We start from the raw sequence: 19,336 nt of genomic DNA on the forward strand, positions 1-19,336 counted from the left end.
GAAAACAATCACTGTCAAAATGTGACCATCAAGTGTTGAGCTTGATATGCATAAGTCTTTTAGATTTGTTTATATAGAGGGACGGGGATTCTGTATGTTTTGAGTCATCTGCAACAAATGAGGCTAAACCTGACACACAGTGGTGACTTTGGCTCGAATGTCTGGGACTTGGGGGCTTCAGGGTATTCATTTTAAAGCCATACCTGCTTCATTAACAGGGTTCATTTATATTCAGTGCATTAAAATGCACGCTGTGTGTCTCACCACCAGGCGTATCTCTTCCCGGGGGGTCAGCCTCTCCAGGAGCTCGCAGCCCAGCTGGTAGCAGAGGATGCTGGATTGGCACAGGCTGCACTCTAGGGCCTTCTCATCCTTCTGGCAGGTGTGTGAGCCCCCCCATGGGGCCTGGAAGACGTTGTTGATGATGCCCACGATATCCTTCCCCAGGCTGCTGTCTAGACCCAGCATCACACCGTCATCCTGGAGCTCCATCTGGGACAGCGGGGGGGAGACGACCGTAAAAATAGAGGAACAAAAAGTAGAGCACGACACAAATCTCAAGATCCCACCTGTGGGCCTGATTGCAATTGTGCTGTATCTGTCATTTTCCTCTATATGAATGACAAAGATGAATAAGAGGCTTTGATCTACGGTATACACTGTGCAAATGGTGGTACGATATGACAGGGTTTACGGAAAAGTTTTTTTTACCCTAATAAACAATATCCGAAAACAAGAATATTAGATATTGATGAGAATAATGACACTTGGAAACAAAGTGCATCAGAGACAGACTCTTTATCCCAGGAAACATGGTTACAAACATCTCATCAGGAAGGTGGTCACCTGCTTTAAGATGAGGTCGAACATGAGGATGAAACAGCCGAGGTTCATGTCGTCGTCCTCACAGTCGAGGTCCAGGGCGCAGTGGCCCGTGGCGTGACCAAGGTTTTTAAAAGGGCTACAGCGCAGAGGACTGCGAAATGGGCTCCTGAAGGGACTCGGGAACGGGCTGAGGGTGTTGTGGTGCCCACGGCGTCCTGGATCTGACACCACACTCACCTATGAGAAAAGACAACAACCCCTAAAAGACGTGTGTTTCAACTCAAACTCATGCACGTTCATGCCTCTGACAGTCTTTTGATCTCCAGCTGTTACTGCCAGTAAAGATGTGTCAAGTGCAGAGTTATAAATATCAGTGATAAATCTACATCACAGTCAAGTTCAATTAAGCCCTTTAAGAGAGCTATATTTAGATATAGCCTGTTACCATGGCAACTTACAGTATATTTCGATGAGTAGTAAAGAAATAGAAGCCAAGAAGAGCAGACAATTTTAAAACCTCAGTCCTGAACAGGCATTTGACAGACGTTAAAACATAAAACATGACCCAAAGGTAACACAAAGTCTATTCAGGGGATGATTTGAATGCGCTGACATGTGGTTTTGGTGGGGAATAAGCTGTATTTCCTGGTTTATTGCCAATGACAGCTCAAGTGGATAAAAACGTTGCCATTGAACTCTCATATCTTTTAATTTTGGGGTAGTATTTTTAACATTGCCGTGCTCCTCACCCTGCGAGCCCCAGTGTTGCCAGTCAGATCTGAAGCGCGTGCCTTTCTCTGATTGGCCAGTTCCTTCAACGAGTTCACTCCATCGGAGAACATCCCAATTAGCAGCTGAAGAGGCACCACAATGTCGAGCTCTGACAGCACCTATGACCCAACAGGACACACACACACATTTAAATGATCCATTCACAACAATGGTCACCTAATGCTAAAACACAAAAACTCTGAATTTAGTTTTATCAGGAATTTTTTCCTGTTTTTTTTGTTTGAAGTGCAGCAAACAAAATCTCGCTCCCCTTTGTTTCATTGGTTGGTTGAGTGTATATGTTAAGAACGATAGTTAATAATATAAAAATAAATATGCATGGATATCAAGTGGGAAATATGTCCAGTGACACAATAAAACCCCGCTACATACAAGACATTAACACACCACATGCAGAGGAGGACTTCAAAGTGGTCACTGCTTCTCGGTCTGAAGTGAGTGTGACCTACTTACTGAGGGTAAATTATTGCAATCTCTTGATCACAGTTGTGACAGAAAACTTGAAATTGATCCATGTATACAGGGCTGCAAGCTGTGAGTGCATATGGGAATGAAAGGCAAAATCCCTCCTATCTCTTTCAGTCTCGTTCTGTGACCCAGATCCATATTCAGCAGGGCCTCTGCCCAGACTCTCACGCTCTATGACAACCTGTTCATTTCACACGCACTGTGGACAGAACCGCAGGACGAGTACTTGACACAAGACTGTGTTTGTGTGTGTGTGTGTGTGTGTGTGTGTGTGTGTGTGTGTGTGTGTGTGTGTGTGTGTGTGTGTGTGTGTGTGTGTGTGTGTGTGTGTGTGTGTGTGTGTGTGTGTGTAAACTCACATGCAGCCACAGCAGAGCCTGCTCTTGCACAGACGCCGGGTAGCCAGAGAATCTGCAGCTGATGAAGCCAAACATTTCCTCCATGGAGAAGGGCAGGGGGCACAGCTCAATGTCAAACATCTTGCTGTATAGAGAGGACACAACAACAATTATAAGTTCATGTAAATGTGGTTCAGTTCCCTGCTGTTACTTTTAATGTTGTTTTATAATGCAGCGGTGCAGTTTTACTGTCCTCACACTGCCTCTGCTGTAGTTATCTTCAGCTGGTGGTCTCATTCGTGCAAATATTTTCCAGAGTGATGCACAGATGGAAGCAATGACGCCATGAAAAGAGAGACTTTTTAAGACTTTTAAAGTGTTGATATCAGTGCTCAAAGTGGGCCGGCACTTACATACTCACACAAACTCATAGCAGCATGTCTACATTTTACTCTCTGGTGTCAACTTTTTCTTGCACACCAGCTCTTCTCACAAGCTGCCGGTGCTCATTTCTGCCCCTGTCCATATCGGGTTATCTGGGCAATTCATAATGGCGCTAAAATAAAATATCATTACCCAGCGTACCCAGCCACATAGAGTAGTACGATTTGACCTTGTAATGCTAATATTTTGCAGTGGTTCTCCCATTGATTAAAAAAGGGGAGAACATCAGGAATATCTGCTAGAATATTTTTTTTTCACCGTAGAAAATCTGAATATAAAAACCTACTTAATGATCTGTTTAATACGGCCAGTAAACACAATAACGTGAATAAAGGAAATACTGGCATGTGTTTTTTTTCCCACTTCAGGCAGTGGCTGATATGCAGCTCATGGACACAGACATTACAGTTAATGTTACGACTCCTCCCTCAGTACTCTATGATCTGTTTACACTTAAAAGAAATGGATGTACCTGAGCACTTCCCGAAACTCTTTGAGCTGGTGATCAGGCACCTCAGTGCGGATGGCCTCCAGCCACTCCGGCATAAAGCACTCCCACAGTGGTTGACTGATGACATTGTAAGGTATCAGACACAGGATCCGGTTCAGGCCTTCCTTCAGCTGGGTCACCGTGCTACATGATTTGTCCCAGTAACCTCCCACCTGGGGAAAAGTACGCATGGACCGGTTTAGACTTAATGGTGACCTGCCCTGAATAAACCTCAATCCTCAGTGAAATCTTAGTTTAAGATTTAACAGTCTTTAACATTGTCTATAACCGTGTATGCGAACGGCAACCTGGTTGTTGACCTTACCCTGGCAAACTCTACAGGTTTGGGCAGCAGGCACATGACCATGACATCGAAGCGCACTTCACACACTGTCTTGAGCCACTTTGTGACAAACTGGGGCTTCAACTTCTCCACCAGGCTTCCAACTTCATCATCCATCATGTAGGCGGTGGAGTGAAACCACTGGAAGACCATGCTGACCAGCCGAGCGAGGCTCTCAGTGGGCGTGTTCTCGTTGGGGGTACACAGGCTCACCTGCAGACATGAGCAAAGCAATCAGTCAGGAAACCCGAGTAGCGATAAGAGGCCCTGTGCTGTAGAGATCCTTATCACCCCCCCTTCTCTGTTATTGACAGACAAAGCGACGGCTTGAGATTACACACCAGGAACCAGATGCCAAACTGACTGAGGAGGCGCTGGTCGTGCTGGTCGTCCTCCTTGTTATCAAACTCAATGTTGTCCAGAGAGTGGTGGGAGGCAGACAGGCCCATCTGACGACGCCTGTTCAGCTCAAACTCCCGCTGTTCTGCGTGAATTTCTGCCTCCTTCAGAAGGCTGGATAGACATGCAGATGAGAGGAATAAAAGAGGATAGCAGACAGAGCAGGAGAGAAATGGAGACACTCTCAAGATAATGACGCCGAGTATAAATTTAAACCTAATTTGATGCATTATTGTTGCTTATACATTCATGTTACGGAGCGCCTTAAAGAAGGGTATGCCCTGAAACTGTGGCTGTGATGTATTGGCGTAAACACAGGGTGTATACCTTATAACAGCTTCCACAGTGCACACAAGCTCCTCCGCGCCGCACTCCCGGGTGTTGATGGGAGGGGGCGAGGTCTGGTACAGATGGGTCTCCGCCGCAGCCCCCACCTCGCTGCTGTGGTGGTTGACATGGCAACGCTTGCAGTAGCGGACAGGCCGGTTACCATGGCGCCCGCAGCAGCCAGCTGAGAAGCAGGTGACCACGGCCCTCCTAACATGAGAGCTACAGTTCTACAGTAAGAAGACAGAAGGGAAAGGAGGAGGAAGAAGAGGAGGAGGCGGAGGAGGAAGAGGAGGAGGAGAAATCAGTTTATTTCTATTCTTGGCAGCAGGCAACAAAATAAAGACATGCAACAAACACAGCAAATCAGCCAACAATGCCTAATGGCAAGACTCTAAAAATAAATTTATTCCCGGGCCTCAAAAGCAACCAGAGAATATCATCATCTTCAATATGCATTTGTTTGGAGATGTCGATCTGTCCACATCTACAGCAGTAGAAAAAGTCGTTGTGTCCCCACGGTGTCTCAGGTTTCTAAAAATAAAAAGCATGGCACTAGAGGACCATCCTAATCTGATCAGCCTCTAATCTTGTGCCATTAGAGGGATGCATTGCTCCCTATCAAATTAACATATCTGTCCTCTGACAGTGAGTTCTCTCATTCACCCGTTTGGCTTTCAACAACAAAAATCACTGACGGTACTGATGTAGTTGGCTTTACAGTACGTTCTATCTTGGGTATCATAGTGTATTTATAAGTAGCTATTCTCGGATGAAAAGTAACGTCTCTGTTTATAATGACAGAGATGGTGTGAATCCAGGTGGCAGTTTAAAGAGCTTTCTGGAATGAGTGGGACAAAGCCTGCTCAGAGAGGCAGGTTGTGGATTATAAACGGCTGGACAAACAAGGATGAAGCTTTTTTTGGTGGCCAACTCTGTACGGCTGCTTGGCCTGACGGGAATACCTGAGATCATCACGCACTCAGTTTTCCCAGTGTCTCCCTGGAAACCAGCAGGGAGCACTTGTGCCCTCGGCAGTGCATTCAACAACAGCAAACAAACATCACGCCCCAGCAGTTTCATTTGAAATGATTTGGCCTTTACTGAGCTGCTTGCGTGAATGGACTCCTCAATGAAGAAAACATTTCAGGTTCATGAATAAATGACCTCGCTGTGGATCACAGATAAAATGTTTTTCATGAGATATTTTCAGAAAGTCAACAGCTTCATTATGTGTTTTCATTTAAGTGATTAAAACATTAAAACGTGTGTACTATTTGATTTCCGATTTCTGAATAAGGTTAAACTGTCCCAAATGTAGACCACATCTGCATAAAGATATGTTATCATGTTGTAATGGGCGAGATCACAGTGAATATGAACAAACAGGGAGTACCAAGCACCATTACTGTCATTAATGTTGCAGTTTAAACATCTTACCTTCTTTTGACAAATGGCAGATATCTCTGCTGCAAAGAAAAATGAACAAAAATGAAAAACAACCTGCAGACAGTAGAAGTATGTTTTCAAATTTAGCCCTATTATTTTGTGGAAAATAATAAGTAGAACCTTTATATAAAGTTTATAGCCCCTTCTAGACAGGAAATACAAGTCATAATAGCCAATAAATAATCCAATGAAATGCATGTCAATTTACAAAATTAAGAAACAAGCTGCTACCTTACAGAAAGTGTCGCTTTTTTCACCTTAGCACCATTGAGTTTGGAAAAATGTGCTATGGGAAAGCTCTCAAAAATATGTGCTCTGACAATTAAAACCTTCACTCTCATAGCAGAGGACCAGCCTCTGCAGTAAGAAAAATTTCTCTGTATGTTGTATTTTGTGCTGAGTGTAGTATTTCTATAATCTCTTCACTGTATTGTTGTTTTGTAGAGAGAACAACAGACTGAAATACATGAAGATTCCAACTCAAAGAGCTGTTTTGGTGGTGAAAGCTCACCTTGGGGCAGGAGGACATCAACAAGCCATTCAGCATGATCTCTGAGAAGGTCAAAGAAATGTTTGAACAATACGTGATTCATAGGCAAAATACTCAGTGGAGCTGGAACACAAAACATCTTCACTCAAAATGAAAGACATTATGAAACTGCAGAGTTATGCAATTCTAATATTCTTCATGCTGGAGAAAAGAGAAACAAGTGGATGCGCAGTTTTGGGACGATGATCTCATTATTGGCGCGTGGGAATTACGTAACCATGGCGATATATTTCCCCTGGGTTAAAGAGGTGAATAATGATGCAGGCAGTAGGTGATGTATGTTTGGAATGACATCTCATTGGAAAAGGGGGAGGACTGAGAAAAAAGGGGAAAGAGATGCATACCCTGCTATCCTCTGGCTGCACTCCTCGCATATATAAAGAGGAGGTGGCTTGTCTCCCAGCGCGACGGAAAGAGTAGGATCTATACACATCTGCAAAAGTAATACAGGTAGCCTTAGGATATGGATGCATGTCAATATTTTTTATGTTTTATTTTCATGCAAACAACAAGAAAAGCAACAATTTCAGCCCTTTTAAATTAGAAAATGATTGCAGTGGGGATGTTATGTTCAGTCATTTATGACCAAAAAGGCACAAATCTTGTAAGATGGTTAACTAAAATTTGAACCTTTTTATAGTAATGGAATAATAACATAATAATAGCCACAAAAGTGTTCAATAAAATTGTGAAAAGCAGAACAGAAATATGTAGCCTGATCACCAAATATTGAAGCTAATCCTTATTTTTTTTAACCGTAATCTGTCACTTTCAAGACATATTTAACTTTACTGAAGTTCTATTTTCTGTTAAGATGCAGACTGAAGTCAAACTGGGAGCTAAATATAAATAAAGGGCTCTCGAGGGATATAAAAAAAATTAGACTACCCTTCATACGGCAAAAATAAAAATACCTAACCCTGCAGCTTTTCTAAACCCCCTTCACCCGTATAACATTGTACATTTACAGAAGCTACAATTTTACCAGTGTCCCTCCGACACTCTAGGGGTAATATATATCATGGTCTTACCCAAGACATCATGTGACATCTTTACCTGTCTCCCCACGCCTCTGTGTGGATGGCTGCGTGCATATGCCGCACTCCATCCTCTCACAACCTGTGTCTGGCCTCAACGTTCATATGGTGCACTGTAATTTACTGTGCTCACTTGATGCCACCCTATCCTCAAGGGCTGGACGGGGTCACCGCTTCCAATTAAGGCCCCCCTCCCCCCGTACTCCCTCCCTGCTGCTGGTAATTGAAAGCCAGCCCCTGTCCGTGCCCCCTTTCCTACTGTATTTGTCAGTTTTGAGAGCAGTTGAGTTAAGGCAGGCGGAGCTGAAAAAACATAGCTGCAGTGCTGGAGACTGGTGTAAAGTATCATAGCAGCTGACATCATTTCTCCACTCACACAGCTGCCTGGGCAGGCACTGATTTATTTACTCACAGGAGCAAACACACACGGTTAAACTCGGCAAGGCAAAAATGCATGAGACGTGCCAGTCGCACATGTCTCATGCATTCCCAATGAATCTCTCAAGGGAAAAAGATCTCGAATACAGACCACACTGCTAATCATCCCCGTTACGGCAACAAGGCACTGGGATGTGGGCGTATTCACTGTGTTTTTTTGAAGACTGTAGTCACCTTGACAGCAGGTTTATTGATGGCATTGTGGCACTCGATATGTTGACAGTGGATGGGATTCCAGGCTAAGAGACATGAGATTGGAAGTAAGGGAGGAGAAAAAGAGAAAAATGGTCGGCAGGTGAAACCTTTCATCAGTTCAAGGACCGATAAAGCAGCGCATGTGGCTTTCAGAGACTCTGACCTGTGTATTGCAGCCCTCTGTATTCACTGATGGCCCCTGGTGGCTTAAGGTTGGGCCAGTAATGAAACAGCATCTGCACAGCTGGAGGTTTTACTTGGGATGGGCCGTAGGAAATGACATAAAGCAGGTCCTGCAGTATAAACATCAAATGTACATATTCAGGGACATCTGGATATTGGTGAATGGCAGGCAAAAAGTCTGAAGGTTTTATTCTCACAGGATTTACAGTCAAACACTACATGTTGCTTTTTAAACAAAGATGATCCCCTATATTTTTAGTTTTACAATGAAAGGAACAGTTTGATACTTATTCGCCTTTTGTTGCTAAGTTACTAGTTGAAAATATTGATACCCCTCCCTTGTCTGCGATAAATACAAAGCCAAGTCCAAATACAGTTAGCTTAGCAAAGAAAAAAGATTTGAAGACGGGAAAATAGCTGACCTTACAGGTAAAAAAAATTAATAAATCTGTGCTAGTTTTATTATTGTTCATTGGCTTTTGTAGTCAGGAAAGCCGGTGCTGGTTTTTTTTAATCGAAGAGTTTACATTCCAGATTTTTCCGAGTAGAGATCATTTGGAATGAAACTCTTCAGCTGTGCTTTACACAAATGACAAATGTACTTACATCTACATTATGTATTTAAAGGGGAAAATACCTTCCAGACTTCCTGTTTGTGCTTCATTAGACACTCCAACAACTGACAGTGATAAACTAGAGTGAAGCAGAGACCAGATTAAATAGACAGTAATTACAGCTATATCTGTATGCATGCTCTGAAAGCAGCCAACATGAGGGTTTACCTGGATTTGATGTGTACTGCATCGCGATCATTAACATAGATGAGGCAGACAAATTGACATAGGCCGGGACTCCGCCCTCCCTCCGAGTGGAGCCCACTACACACGAGCAAACAATAGAAAGAAGGATAACCACGTGAAAGATCCCTTCTACACTCTGTTCATTGCAGTATTGGAAGTCGTTTTTGTTTTACTTTCACTAATTCGGCTATTATCTCACCATTTAGGTTGACTTTCATTATGACAGGAGGTGAATACATTGTCTTAACTGTCTGATAGGTCATACTTACATATAGCCATGGGGAGGAAAGAGGTGCTCAGGTACTCAATGATGTCTTTGTGGAGGAAAGGGGGAAATGTGGCTAAAGTGGAGATCATAGTATAGGGCAAAGTGCTGAGAATATCATCACTGAGAAAGGGCAGGAGGCAAGTTGTTGTGTAAAATATGGACTGTCCCAGATCTGAAGAGAAAGGGAAAAGGCAAAAAAGACAAAGAGAGATACACAGACACTCATTCAATCAACTGCACATACAGTATTAACATACTGTATGCAACCACAGATGTCAAAGTTACATGACATTTCAGTCATTTAACAATTTTAACAGTGAAAACAACAAAACATTTTGAATATGAGCATCTTTTGAGCACAGTGAGCGTTTTTTTAAAAGCCACTGAAGTAAAGTTTAACCTTCATCAAGCAATCTAGTCAAGAGGATGGGTTTTCATGCTTTTGAGCTTTTTTTAACAATGGTCAAATATTCATGAAAAATAAGAGCACTGACTGTGAAGCAGCCTTTAGCCCCAGGACAAAACAGTGTGGACATAAGTCATTCTCAGATGTACTCTTAATGTATTTAAAAAACAAACAAAAACAAAAAAAACATTACCTGTGTGTTTAAACTTATATATTTGTACATGACAACATCAGTTAAACATTTCTCACACTTTGCATAACAAACATGCAGTCAAGTATGATACACAGAAGAGGAGGCCTATGTCTGGTGTATCCAATGGCTTATGAACGATTAAGTTGACAGGATCCAGCGTGCTCCCAATCACCCCATGCATCCCTCAAGATCCTCAGCAGGACTTCTCTCCTCCCGTTACAAAAGAGGCCAAAAAAGCAGCAGTGGCTTCATGCAGGCCAGACGGCTCGGGGATGATGATGACAAACAGTGGTGCACTGGGCCTTGACTCACCATGCTGACCGTGCTGCAGCAGGGGCACCAGGTCAAGCAGGGTCACGAGGGTCACATAGAGGCCCTGATAGTCCAGAGAGGGGTACTCTGAGAGCTGAGCGTCCCGACTCTGCTGCCCCTGCCCCCCGCGGTCTGACGGGGCATCGCGCAGAACGCTGTAAAGGAGGGAGCGAGTAACTGTAGGGTTGATGGAACTGACTTGTGGTCTTAGAGATGGGGTGAGTGGGAATGGCACAGGAAAAAGACACATGGTCATGGGCACGGCCAAATTGGAAGCTTCCTGGTTCTCCTTCCTGCCTGTGCGGGACAGAATGCTGCTCCGGGGCGGGTGGGGAAGGGGAGGGAGGGTAGGAGAGGGGAACAAGGGAAAAAAAGAGACAACAAAGACACAAAAAAACAGCACATTACATTGAAATGGCACTACAGAGACAGCGTAAATAGAAAAAAACAAACCCAGATAAACCCCACATAGGATGCAGTGTCTCACTAGTTGACTGTATCACTGAAGGCACGGGCAATTTTTCCCTGCTTTGTCTGCTCAGAGTGACTTTAGTTCAATTTATCTTGTTTTGTCTATCTTTGCACTTGGAAAACAAAAAAAACATGAGCACAAACTGCAATGATCACTGCATCTCATGCGTATCTGGTGACAAGGAGCAAAAATATAAAAAATGGCATGTTTTCAGTGGCAACCCCATACTTCTCCAAAAAGGGACAGTGCAAATCACTGTCCCTCAATGGCTGCCATCTTCCAATCAGCAAGGTCAGTGGCTACCATGCAGAGAGGCCAATGAGCCGTGGAATATATTGTAAAATGGAATTTCCTTGTCTTTAGTGGGGCTGTCAAGGATGGGAGTGACACCAAATTGGTTCGGGAAAATACAGAGGTGACACTTTTGAAACATGCTTTAGCCAGTAATAAACATGTGTGTGAGGTTAGATCAAGTGCTCCTAGGTCACAGCACATGTTTATTGCACCAGAGAAATAATGTCCGTATGCATAGGTTATGATACTATACCAGTATCATCAGGAGAAATAATGAGATCCAACAGGCATATGGATTCAGGTTTCTAAAATAAATGTAACAACTAATCTACGGTAGAGGAGAAACTAAAATGACAAAGGAATAGGTTGTCAGGGGGAGATGACTGGTAGCATTATGTTCGTGAGCTAATGCAGGATGGACAATTGTGTTTGCTGTCCCCTGGGGAAGGTGGTGGACATATTCGATTTTAAGAGAGGGAAAACAAAAGGAAAAAACTAGTTGGGTTGAGTGTGGAGCGTCTAGGGTGGAGGAGGGAGGGAGGGGGGGGGGGCCAGAGAGCATTGCTCTTTTTACTAAACATTATCAAAGAGCTAAGCTGTTCTATCAGACAAATGATTGGGATTTATCATGAGAGCCCAGATTATAACTGCTGATGTATTGCATTTTTTTCTTATTATTTTTTTTTGAAAGGTCACTCAAAAAGTAGAGTTACAGCATTTGGAGTTACATGGCGAGTGAGAAAGGGGATTTTATGAAAGAGTTTTTGAACATAATATTAGATGCATAATGTCAAGTTCGTATGTCAACAGCAGAACATACCATTATGTGACTGATCCCCTCAAAGTTATACTCTGTAAGATTTTGGTCAATGTACAGCAGATTCACTTATAAAGCTGTGTTATTATACAGCATCAACTCAAACTAATACACAACAACAGACTGTATCTCAGAGTATGACTTTTTCACTGCCCAATTCTCATATAGAAAAACATCATTAATTTGAACAATGAACAGAGACATAAACAGACACACTCACACGCATACACTGAACATATACACGCAAAGACGCATACATATGTGCACACACACATACATACGAACAACAGGAAAAAACTACAAACATATACGACACATAAAACACATGTAGAAATGCACTGGTACGGACACATGACGTACATTTCCTGTAAGACCCTCCACTGTCGTTCCAAAATTATTGACGACGTGTTTATCAGTGATTCAAAGCACAATCCTACATGAACATGTTTACAGGTGTGTGAAGGAAAAACAAAACTGCCCTACGTCAATACCAATCTCAACAGCTGACGATGATTTCTGCTGTCATCCTTATGAGTGATACGTTTTGGCAGGAAGTCAGCGAGGCTCACTGATGGAAGGAGCTCAGTCTGACAAAGCCGTGCCTCATCTTTAAGGAGGCACATTTGTCAGTAAATAGGAAAGTTTAACCCTTCTTTTATTTTCTGTTCTGAATCAGACCTATGTTGAACCTATTGGTGAATCAGCAACCAGCTCTTTGGGCCATTTCAGTTTTTCTTTCCAGGAACGTGACACATGCCTGCTCCACTTATAAAGGCTCACTACATCTTTCCCCAATCCCCCTGTCTCTGTTTTCATTTTCATTGGTCTGTTTGTTCACCCCAGGCTTCAAAAGGCACAGGTGTATGGGTAATCCTGGAGTCCCTACAGAGGACACCAGACTCTTCTAATGGTGGTCAGAGTGATTTTGTTCTGCATATTTGAGGCAAAGAGAGACTGTGCTTTGGGAAAATATCAAGGAACTGTTAACAGTGGCGTCATACCGAGTGATTCTTCTCTCGCTCTGATGATACTGTCCCTCAGAGACAAATCGTCACTTGAGTTAGCACAGTTTCGCAGAGTTGCAGCCCCTGTCACGCTCAATCTGTGCCATGAGAGGCCATGTTTAAAACAGCACAGTGACTGGTGGTGCTGGACAGCCCTTCAGCAACGCATGAAGTAGCCAGCATACTCTGTCAGCACCACTCAGCGCAGGAATAATCCTTATGAGGCAGCTGAGGAATAAAGTGTAGAATTAAGGCCAGCTGTTAATCTCAAATAGATTGCATTCTAAACTTATAATAAAGATAAAAGCGGGGCATTAAAGTTCAGCCTCCATTAATCCCAACATTTTTGTAAATTAGCTCATAAGAAAATACAGTGTTGCTACATGGAACCGGCAGATATTAAGGCTAAATCAACTAGAAATATCCTTTCACTGCGGTGTATTTTTATACGGAACAAAAAAAGCTTCAACATGGAGGAAAAAATGTGCAAATCAGAAAATTTGATGTCTCCAAAATGGCTGCCTACTTGACCTGTGCTGGAGGAGGAAATAACATGCTGTTCCTTCCTCATGCTTTCACAGCACCCAAGAGAGCAGGCTGACCCCGCAACTGCAGAGCCTGTGGAGCAGCCCTCCGCCAGCCCCTCTGGGAAGGACACAACAGACCACCCCAAGGAAGTGTTCATCTAGCAACCGACCACTGAATCAATAAACATCACTGACCCGTCGATCTTTGCTGCTGCTGCTCCTCTAAAACACCATAACTTCTTAATCTGCTTCACTCCCTCTCTTCTGCCTTCCAAAGCAGAACAGGCAGTAGTCAAGTTGGCCACTTGCCTGACTTCCATTTTGACGTCTTAAATTCATATAAGGCGTTTAAGGGTGTCGCTGACATCCCTTTCAGAAGTGTGTCAAAATCTAGTGTAACTCATCTCATGTGGTCGTGAAGGAAGCTAAATATCAAACAGTCTGTTACTTCACCTGATGCCTCCAGAGCAGGGTACTTACCTGAGCAGGGTTTGGGAAAAGTATTTCAGTGTGTTTGCAATGTCTGTTCCGGAGGGCACGGGATAAATATTGTGTTGCACACGGTTGTGATACTCTTGCAAGTATCGTATCTTAGAGGCAACTAGACAAAATAAAGAGCAGAGTAACAAGCAAATCAACACTAGTGAGATAATCATGTCGGCTGGAAATAAAAATCTAAACGTCAAGTCACTGTTTTATCTGAGCAAAAACACAAGATGACAGAACTGAACATGCATGAGTTTGGCTGCAACAGTTGCTGCTGCCTCTTGGCTCTGATCCATGTCAGACATTTGGCAGTATATAACATGGATGCTCCGGTTATCAAGTCAAACAAAGACTCTGTGTTCCCATGGCTCTGGCCTTCACCAGGTGACCTTTGTGGTATAGCAGCGAGGTCACAGGAAGCCCCACAGGAGGCAGTAACCTATTGCTTACAGAAACAAGCTCATGTACAAAAGTCCCAAGACATGCTGGGAAAAATGTGGTCAGGGTGAGCATGAGAGAAGGGTTACTATCGTCTCCGAACAAATGATACTGAGGGACATTTCAGCTCTGAGCACAGCTGGCTGCTCCACGCTGCACTGCTCCCTGCAGCGAGATAGTGTCGCTCGTTGTTTTTGACTGGGTAAACAAGAGTTAAGATAAGTTGGAGTGGGCGATTGGTGACCCATTTTCTGTGACTTTGGGCAGTAGTGTTTAGCTTCCTCTCTGACCTGTAAATGACAAACCCCAAAATAAAAAAAACAGCTTCAGGCGTAGAGCATGTGTGGTCAAAGCCTGTGCTGCAACTGTATCACACATGCTTTTTTTCCCCTCACAAATTCAAACCTCTTTAGTGACAAATGATTAAAAAAAAAAAAAAAATGTAAACATTTAAATGCCAAATATTTCTGGAGATGATAGCTGATGATATGTTGATTTAAGTGTAATCACATCAGCAGGATTCATCTTTTTTTCTGTGCATTCTAGTCTCTTTAATTGACCTATATAGGCATTAAACAATAGGAGCAACACCCAACTTTTACAATTGAAATGGGAGCCACACACACACACACACACACACACCAAGTTTGACTCCATATTGTGTCTTATCATTTACCTAAAGCGACCAATAGCTCATTAAAAGTGTATCATTCAGTAAAATGAAGATTGTGGCCGGTTTCCACCTGTTATAACGCAATCAGAGGAAATGAGGGAGGATTAACAGAAGTCTTCAATACTGTGTGATCGAAGCACATGATTGATCAAGCTAATGCCACCATGTTGTTCAGTACAGAATCTGTCAGGTCGACCTTGAGACCAGCGTTACACCTCGCTCTTCGCACGCACACCTCTTCCAGCCACGTCAATCAAAAAAAAAAAAAAAAAAAAAAAAAAAAAAAGGCGTATCATGACCACTGAGCGATCCAGCTATGAAAATGTATTCCCTGAACATGCAGAGAAACACGGGGAGGTGCAGCGGCTCTCTGTGAGCACCGAGACCTCCAGTCATCCTCCGCAGTGAGAGGACGTGTTGCAACCTGCCTTGGCAACCGCGGTTTCATCACCAAGGACAGCTCCCCTTATTCGCTTTCATGGTTGAAACAAAAATCACATTTCCAGTTTCCAAACCCCCCCCTCCACCCCCCTCCACTCCCCCCCTATCCAAGACAAAACAGGAAAAACACACACAACACGCGCACGCACGGCCGTACTTACACTGCTCTGCCTTCGTAGACATTTCGCAGACACTTGGGGAAACATAAAACCAAGACTAGTCAATTGTTTTAGATGGGTTTTTTTTCCCTCCCCGGCGTTGTGTTTCCCTCAGTCGTGAAAAAGTGAATATACCCCCTTGCAGCCCAGGCTCGGCTTGATTGTACCACTCTGCGCGCTGGATTTATACACCGTGGCTTTTTTTTTTTTTTAAACTGTGGCGCTGTGGTTTTGGTGATCTTTAAACGTAAATTAAACGAGGACCCAGTTTGGGAATACGTTTTTTAGTTTTAGAAATGTATTTTTTTGCGTGGCGCAGACTGATGTTGATATACATCTGACGCCACTTACCTTTCCAAATGGACTGATCCGGTTTTGACAAATTGTCATTCAAGAATTCCAACAACCCTATCAGCGCTCTTCGAGCTGATCATAGGAGGGGAAGATACTATTGTATTTGCTTCAATAATTATACACATTTATGTATTTGCAATGGCAACATGCAACAGATGGTTGTCACAGCAATTATGACGGAAATCTATACTTTTTTTGTTTTCATGTTTGAGGGAAATTCAGATTTTTATTTATAATCTGTTTGTTATTCGCAATATATTGTTGTTGTTTTTTCCCCCGTGCAAGCAGCAAGTACTAGTATGTAATTAGGCAAATGTTTGTAATCTCCATTATTCCCTGAATGCCCTACAGTGTAAATTAGCATCAAATAACCCTTTTTGTGTATACATTTTTGTACTTGCCATTAATTAAGGCTGTGCTTGAATGCAAATTTCTTTAATGATTACCTGCATCCTCTATTAGAAACACAAACTAAACATAAACAAACTTCAGGGTCTGGAGCCCTGATAGACCCTTCCCATTGTTGTTTTTTGCCAAGAACTAAGTGTTTCTATCTCTTTTCCATCTGATTTGAATTATTTATTTATTCTGAATTGAATAAGGAACAACATCTTCTCACTGCAGTCTGCACCTGGAAAGAGCCTTCATCTTGTTGCTATACTGTTTACGCCATTCCTCAAAGTGTGAAACACATATTTCGAATTTTTCAAATGCTGCCATCAAAACAGCCAACAAAATTAGTCAGTTTTTCATGGCCTACTTGCCTCATCTCAGAAATGAAACAGTACACAACTGATAGTGTCTCTTGGTCTTTATAGCCTGCAGGAAATTTAGCATGTTTCAGACCCAACAGAACTTTTACTTCCAATCATAACATTTTAGACACCGGAAAGAGCTTTACACAGTTACAATGCTTGAGTGAGTGGATGCAGAGTTCTTGCAGATGTCAGGCATGTGGAGGTGATTTCTGCCGGTATTCTGGGATGTGATGCATGATCCATCCAGCTGGGGCCAGGAGAGTCACAGAAAACACACACAGGGCAAAGAGAGATTGCTGTAAGAAAGTCCATGAGAACATAAAAATCAATCTTTTTTATGAACCGATATTGTGTTTTTTTGGAATATAACTGAACAACTGAACAAATTATGATATTTAGTCAACATTTAAGGCACTGTATGACAGCTGTGAAACCTCTCCATCATCAGCTACAGGTTGGATGGAGAGGGCTGAACACCTGTGCCCACGTCGCAGAGCCCTGATCTCAGTGAGTCACTGGGTGATATAAACTGCATCTTCCATTTAAATCTTCCTTCTATGATATTCCCCACGTCCCTCTCCACTCTGGTATTCCTAACCCAAGACGGGCTTTGTAAAAGCCCCCGTGCATGTCCCCGAGGACAGATCAACAGATTTATAGTGACATAAACACTGACTGCTGTGTTGCAGTTCCATGATAGGATCCCTTTACAGAGACCAGAGCTTCACACTGACTTGTGGATAACAAATAAATAAAACATCTCTCCCACTCTGCAGGCTGGGGAATGCAGTTCGCTTGAATTCCTCGCATTAGGGGCAAAAAAGTGAAGTAGATACTGGTTTCCCAGAATGGACTTTGTCCTATTTTTGTATTTCTACACAAACACAGTCCTTAAAGTTTGATTAATTGAAATTTAGCTCCCGGTAAGTACAGGTGAAAACAGCATTACAGTTCCTGTGAGGATTGTCTGCCGAATTTAACATCTCTATAAGTATACTAACAAATATAATCATTCCTACCACTGGCCCGATCTTTTCCTTAGGTGGCTTGCTGTAGATGGATGACTTGTGATTTTGCTGAATGGCCTTAATCAGCAGCAACCTGGTCAGTGAGGGGCTCCTAAAGACAGACGACATCCTTCTTGGGTCAGCTCACAGTCGATCTCTCCTACAGAGGGGAAATGTTTCTCTGGAAATTTCTCCTCACATCCTGTGAGATACTAACAGATAGTCTCTACTTTCATCTAATTCCCATCACTCTTCCTGGGAGGAGTTACTTCCATGGGCCAAAGACACTCATGTAAACACACACACTGAGTTCAGCATTGCAAATGTGGTCTTATATGTGAGGCTGAATAATTGAACGGGGAAAAAAAAACGTTGCTTAAACAGCAATTCTAAACTATAATAAACTTTCCCCAGTGTTTTTTTTTTTTTTTAACTGAACACTGACTATTCCTTAGTTTAGCTAACAACTAACTATTGGTTGTATTTGTACAAAACTTTCAATTAATGCTGATCATACAATAATTACTCTGAAGGAACTGTTTCTAAATGCATCAAGGACTCACCAGTCATATCATGAAGAAACAAGCACAAAAGCAGCCTGAGTGCAGATTCAAGCCTTTCAGCAAATGTCATATTGAATCCATAAACTAAACGTTGTATAATCATATATATATATATGTATATCTATATATTTAAATAATAATAATAAACTCGGTGGTGTGCATTAAAAAGACAACGGAAGGGAATGGAAATGCAAAAACTGCCATGTGAAATTGTATGATTGCAGACATGGCTGCAGACATCCAAAGGGAAATGATCAAAAAGAAAATATTTAATTTAAAGTCCTTAATCGTATTTGCTACACAAACAATCCTTATTATAAGCACATCATCTAGTTCTTCAAATCCATCATTCATAAACTCCTTCCTTTGACAAATGAGGCAACTGACAGTCTGAATAAACCTCAAATTGAGAGCTTTGAGCTGTATAAGTATTTATAGTTTGCTGATGAGAATAAGCAGCTTGACTTTCGTGTCATTTAGGTGTTTTCCCCAAATATTCCTCATTCAGTGTCATACAGCTTTTATGTAACTACAAGTTCATTTTTGATAACAATTAACAAAATTCAGAGATTGTATTTAGATAAATAAATTACCTTTATGATTTATTGTGAAGCTATACTGCAACGTATGTGCCAATGCTTTTGGCTTGTATTATATGAACTTTGTCGCCCTCAACAGGAGGCTGAAAGAACTTGATCTAGCAAGGAAAATGAACAAACTTTTATCCCTAAAGCCTTTTAATGACGAAACACCTGTTAAAGTAATGGCCTTCTAAATTACATCAAAAAAATAAATGTAATACAAATTGGTGTTGTTGGGTAGTTCTCTTAGCTACATGCAAACACTGAACATGTGGCATAGATTAGATGTGTGCTGTCAAATATACATTTTAAAGGTTGAAACTGGTGATAGTCTATTTCATGGGGGTGTGTCTCTCCATTAAAAAGGTCAACGTTAATAAGCCTGAATAACAATAATGATAATAATGATGAGGGTGTTTTGTCATTTGGGGATGATTTAAATGGTTTTATATATAGGCCAACACTACAGTTGTGGTGCCAGTACTGTGACTGTCTGTTTAGCTTTC

At 42.3% G+C, this 19,336-nt stretch overlaps 2 protein-coding genes across 10 annotated transcripts in view; both read right to left on the minus strand.

The window, feature by feature from the left end:
- Nucleotides 1-16,356, minus strand: part of LOC138630553 (protein unc-79 homolog) — a 32,367-nt gene extending 16,011 nt beyond the window's left edge. For 4 of the 9 annotated variants that reach the window (XM_069714976.1, XM_069714975.1, XM_069714974.1 and 1 more), the window contains exons 1-19: nucleotides 15,571-16,355; nucleotides 13,852-13,972; nucleotides 10,258-10,571; nucleotides 9,348-9,518; nucleotides 9,061-9,156; nucleotides 8,916-8,971; nucleotides 8,259-8,388; nucleotides 8,075-8,139; nucleotides 6,770-6,858; nucleotides 6,387-6,427; nucleotides 5,867-5,895; nucleotides 4,427-4,656; nucleotides 4,042-4,213; nucleotides 3,683-3,913; nucleotides 3,340-3,530; nucleotides 2,445-2,568; nucleotides 1,575-1,715; nucleotides 847-1,062; nucleotides 265-492 (exon numbers count right to left, since the gene is read on the minus strand). In XM_069714976.1, the coding sequence (XP_069571077.1) occupies nucleotides 265-492; nucleotides 847-1,062; nucleotides 1,575-1,715; nucleotides 2,445-2,568; nucleotides 3,340-3,530; nucleotides 3,683-3,913; nucleotides 4,042-4,213; nucleotides 4,427-4,656; nucleotides 5,867-5,895; nucleotides 6,387-6,427; nucleotides 6,770-6,858; nucleotides 8,075-8,139; nucleotides 8,259-8,388; nucleotides 8,916-8,971; nucleotides 9,061-9,156; nucleotides 9,348-9,518; nucleotides 10,258-10,571; nucleotides 13,852-13,972; nucleotides 15,571-15,592 (2,667 nt within the window). In that variant the 5' untranslated portion in view covers nucleotides 15,593-16,355. Of the gene's footprint in view, nucleotides 1-264; nucleotides 493-846; nucleotides 1,063-1,574; nucleotides 1,716-2,444; nucleotides 2,569-3,339; nucleotides 3,531-3,682; nucleotides 3,914-4,041; nucleotides 4,214-4,426; nucleotides 4,657-5,866; nucleotides 5,896-6,386; nucleotides 6,428-6,769; nucleotides 6,859-8,074; nucleotides 8,140-8,258; nucleotides 8,389-8,915; nucleotides 8,972-9,060; nucleotides 9,157-9,347; nucleotides 9,519-10,257; nucleotides 10,572-13,851; nucleotides 13,973-15,570 lie in introns of those variants that run through there. The other 5 variants (XM_069714973.1, XM_069714971.1, XM_069714972.1 and 2 more) reach the window with 4 other exon arrangements.
- Nucleotides 16,357-16,717: 361 nt separating this feature from the next.
- Nucleotides 16,718-17,860, minus strand: LOC138630535 (cytochrome c oxidase subunit 8A, mitochondrial-like). The gene is made up of 2 exons (XM_069714949.1): nucleotides 17,699-17,860; nucleotides 16,718-16,975 (listed from the first exon to the last, which is right to left on the minus strand). The coding sequence occupies exons 1-2, from the start codon at nucleotides 17,813-17,815 to the stop codon at nucleotides 16,868-16,870; spliced, it is 225 nt and encodes a 74-aa protein (XP_069571050.1). The 5' UTR covers nucleotides 17,816-17,860; the 3' UTR covers nucleotides 16,718-16,867.
- Between the last annotated feature and the right edge of the window lie 1,476 nt (nucleotides 17,861-19,336).

This window comes from Brachyistius frenatus, unplaced genomic scaffold (genome assembly GCF_029030835.1).
Source record: "Brachyistius frenatus isolate BFR_SWC_R1_liver_20210118 unplaced genomic scaffold, ASM2903083v1 Contig_136, whole genome shotgun sequence".
NCBI lineage: Eukaryota > Metazoa > Chordata > Actinopteri > Embiotocidae > Brachyistius > Brachyistius frenatus.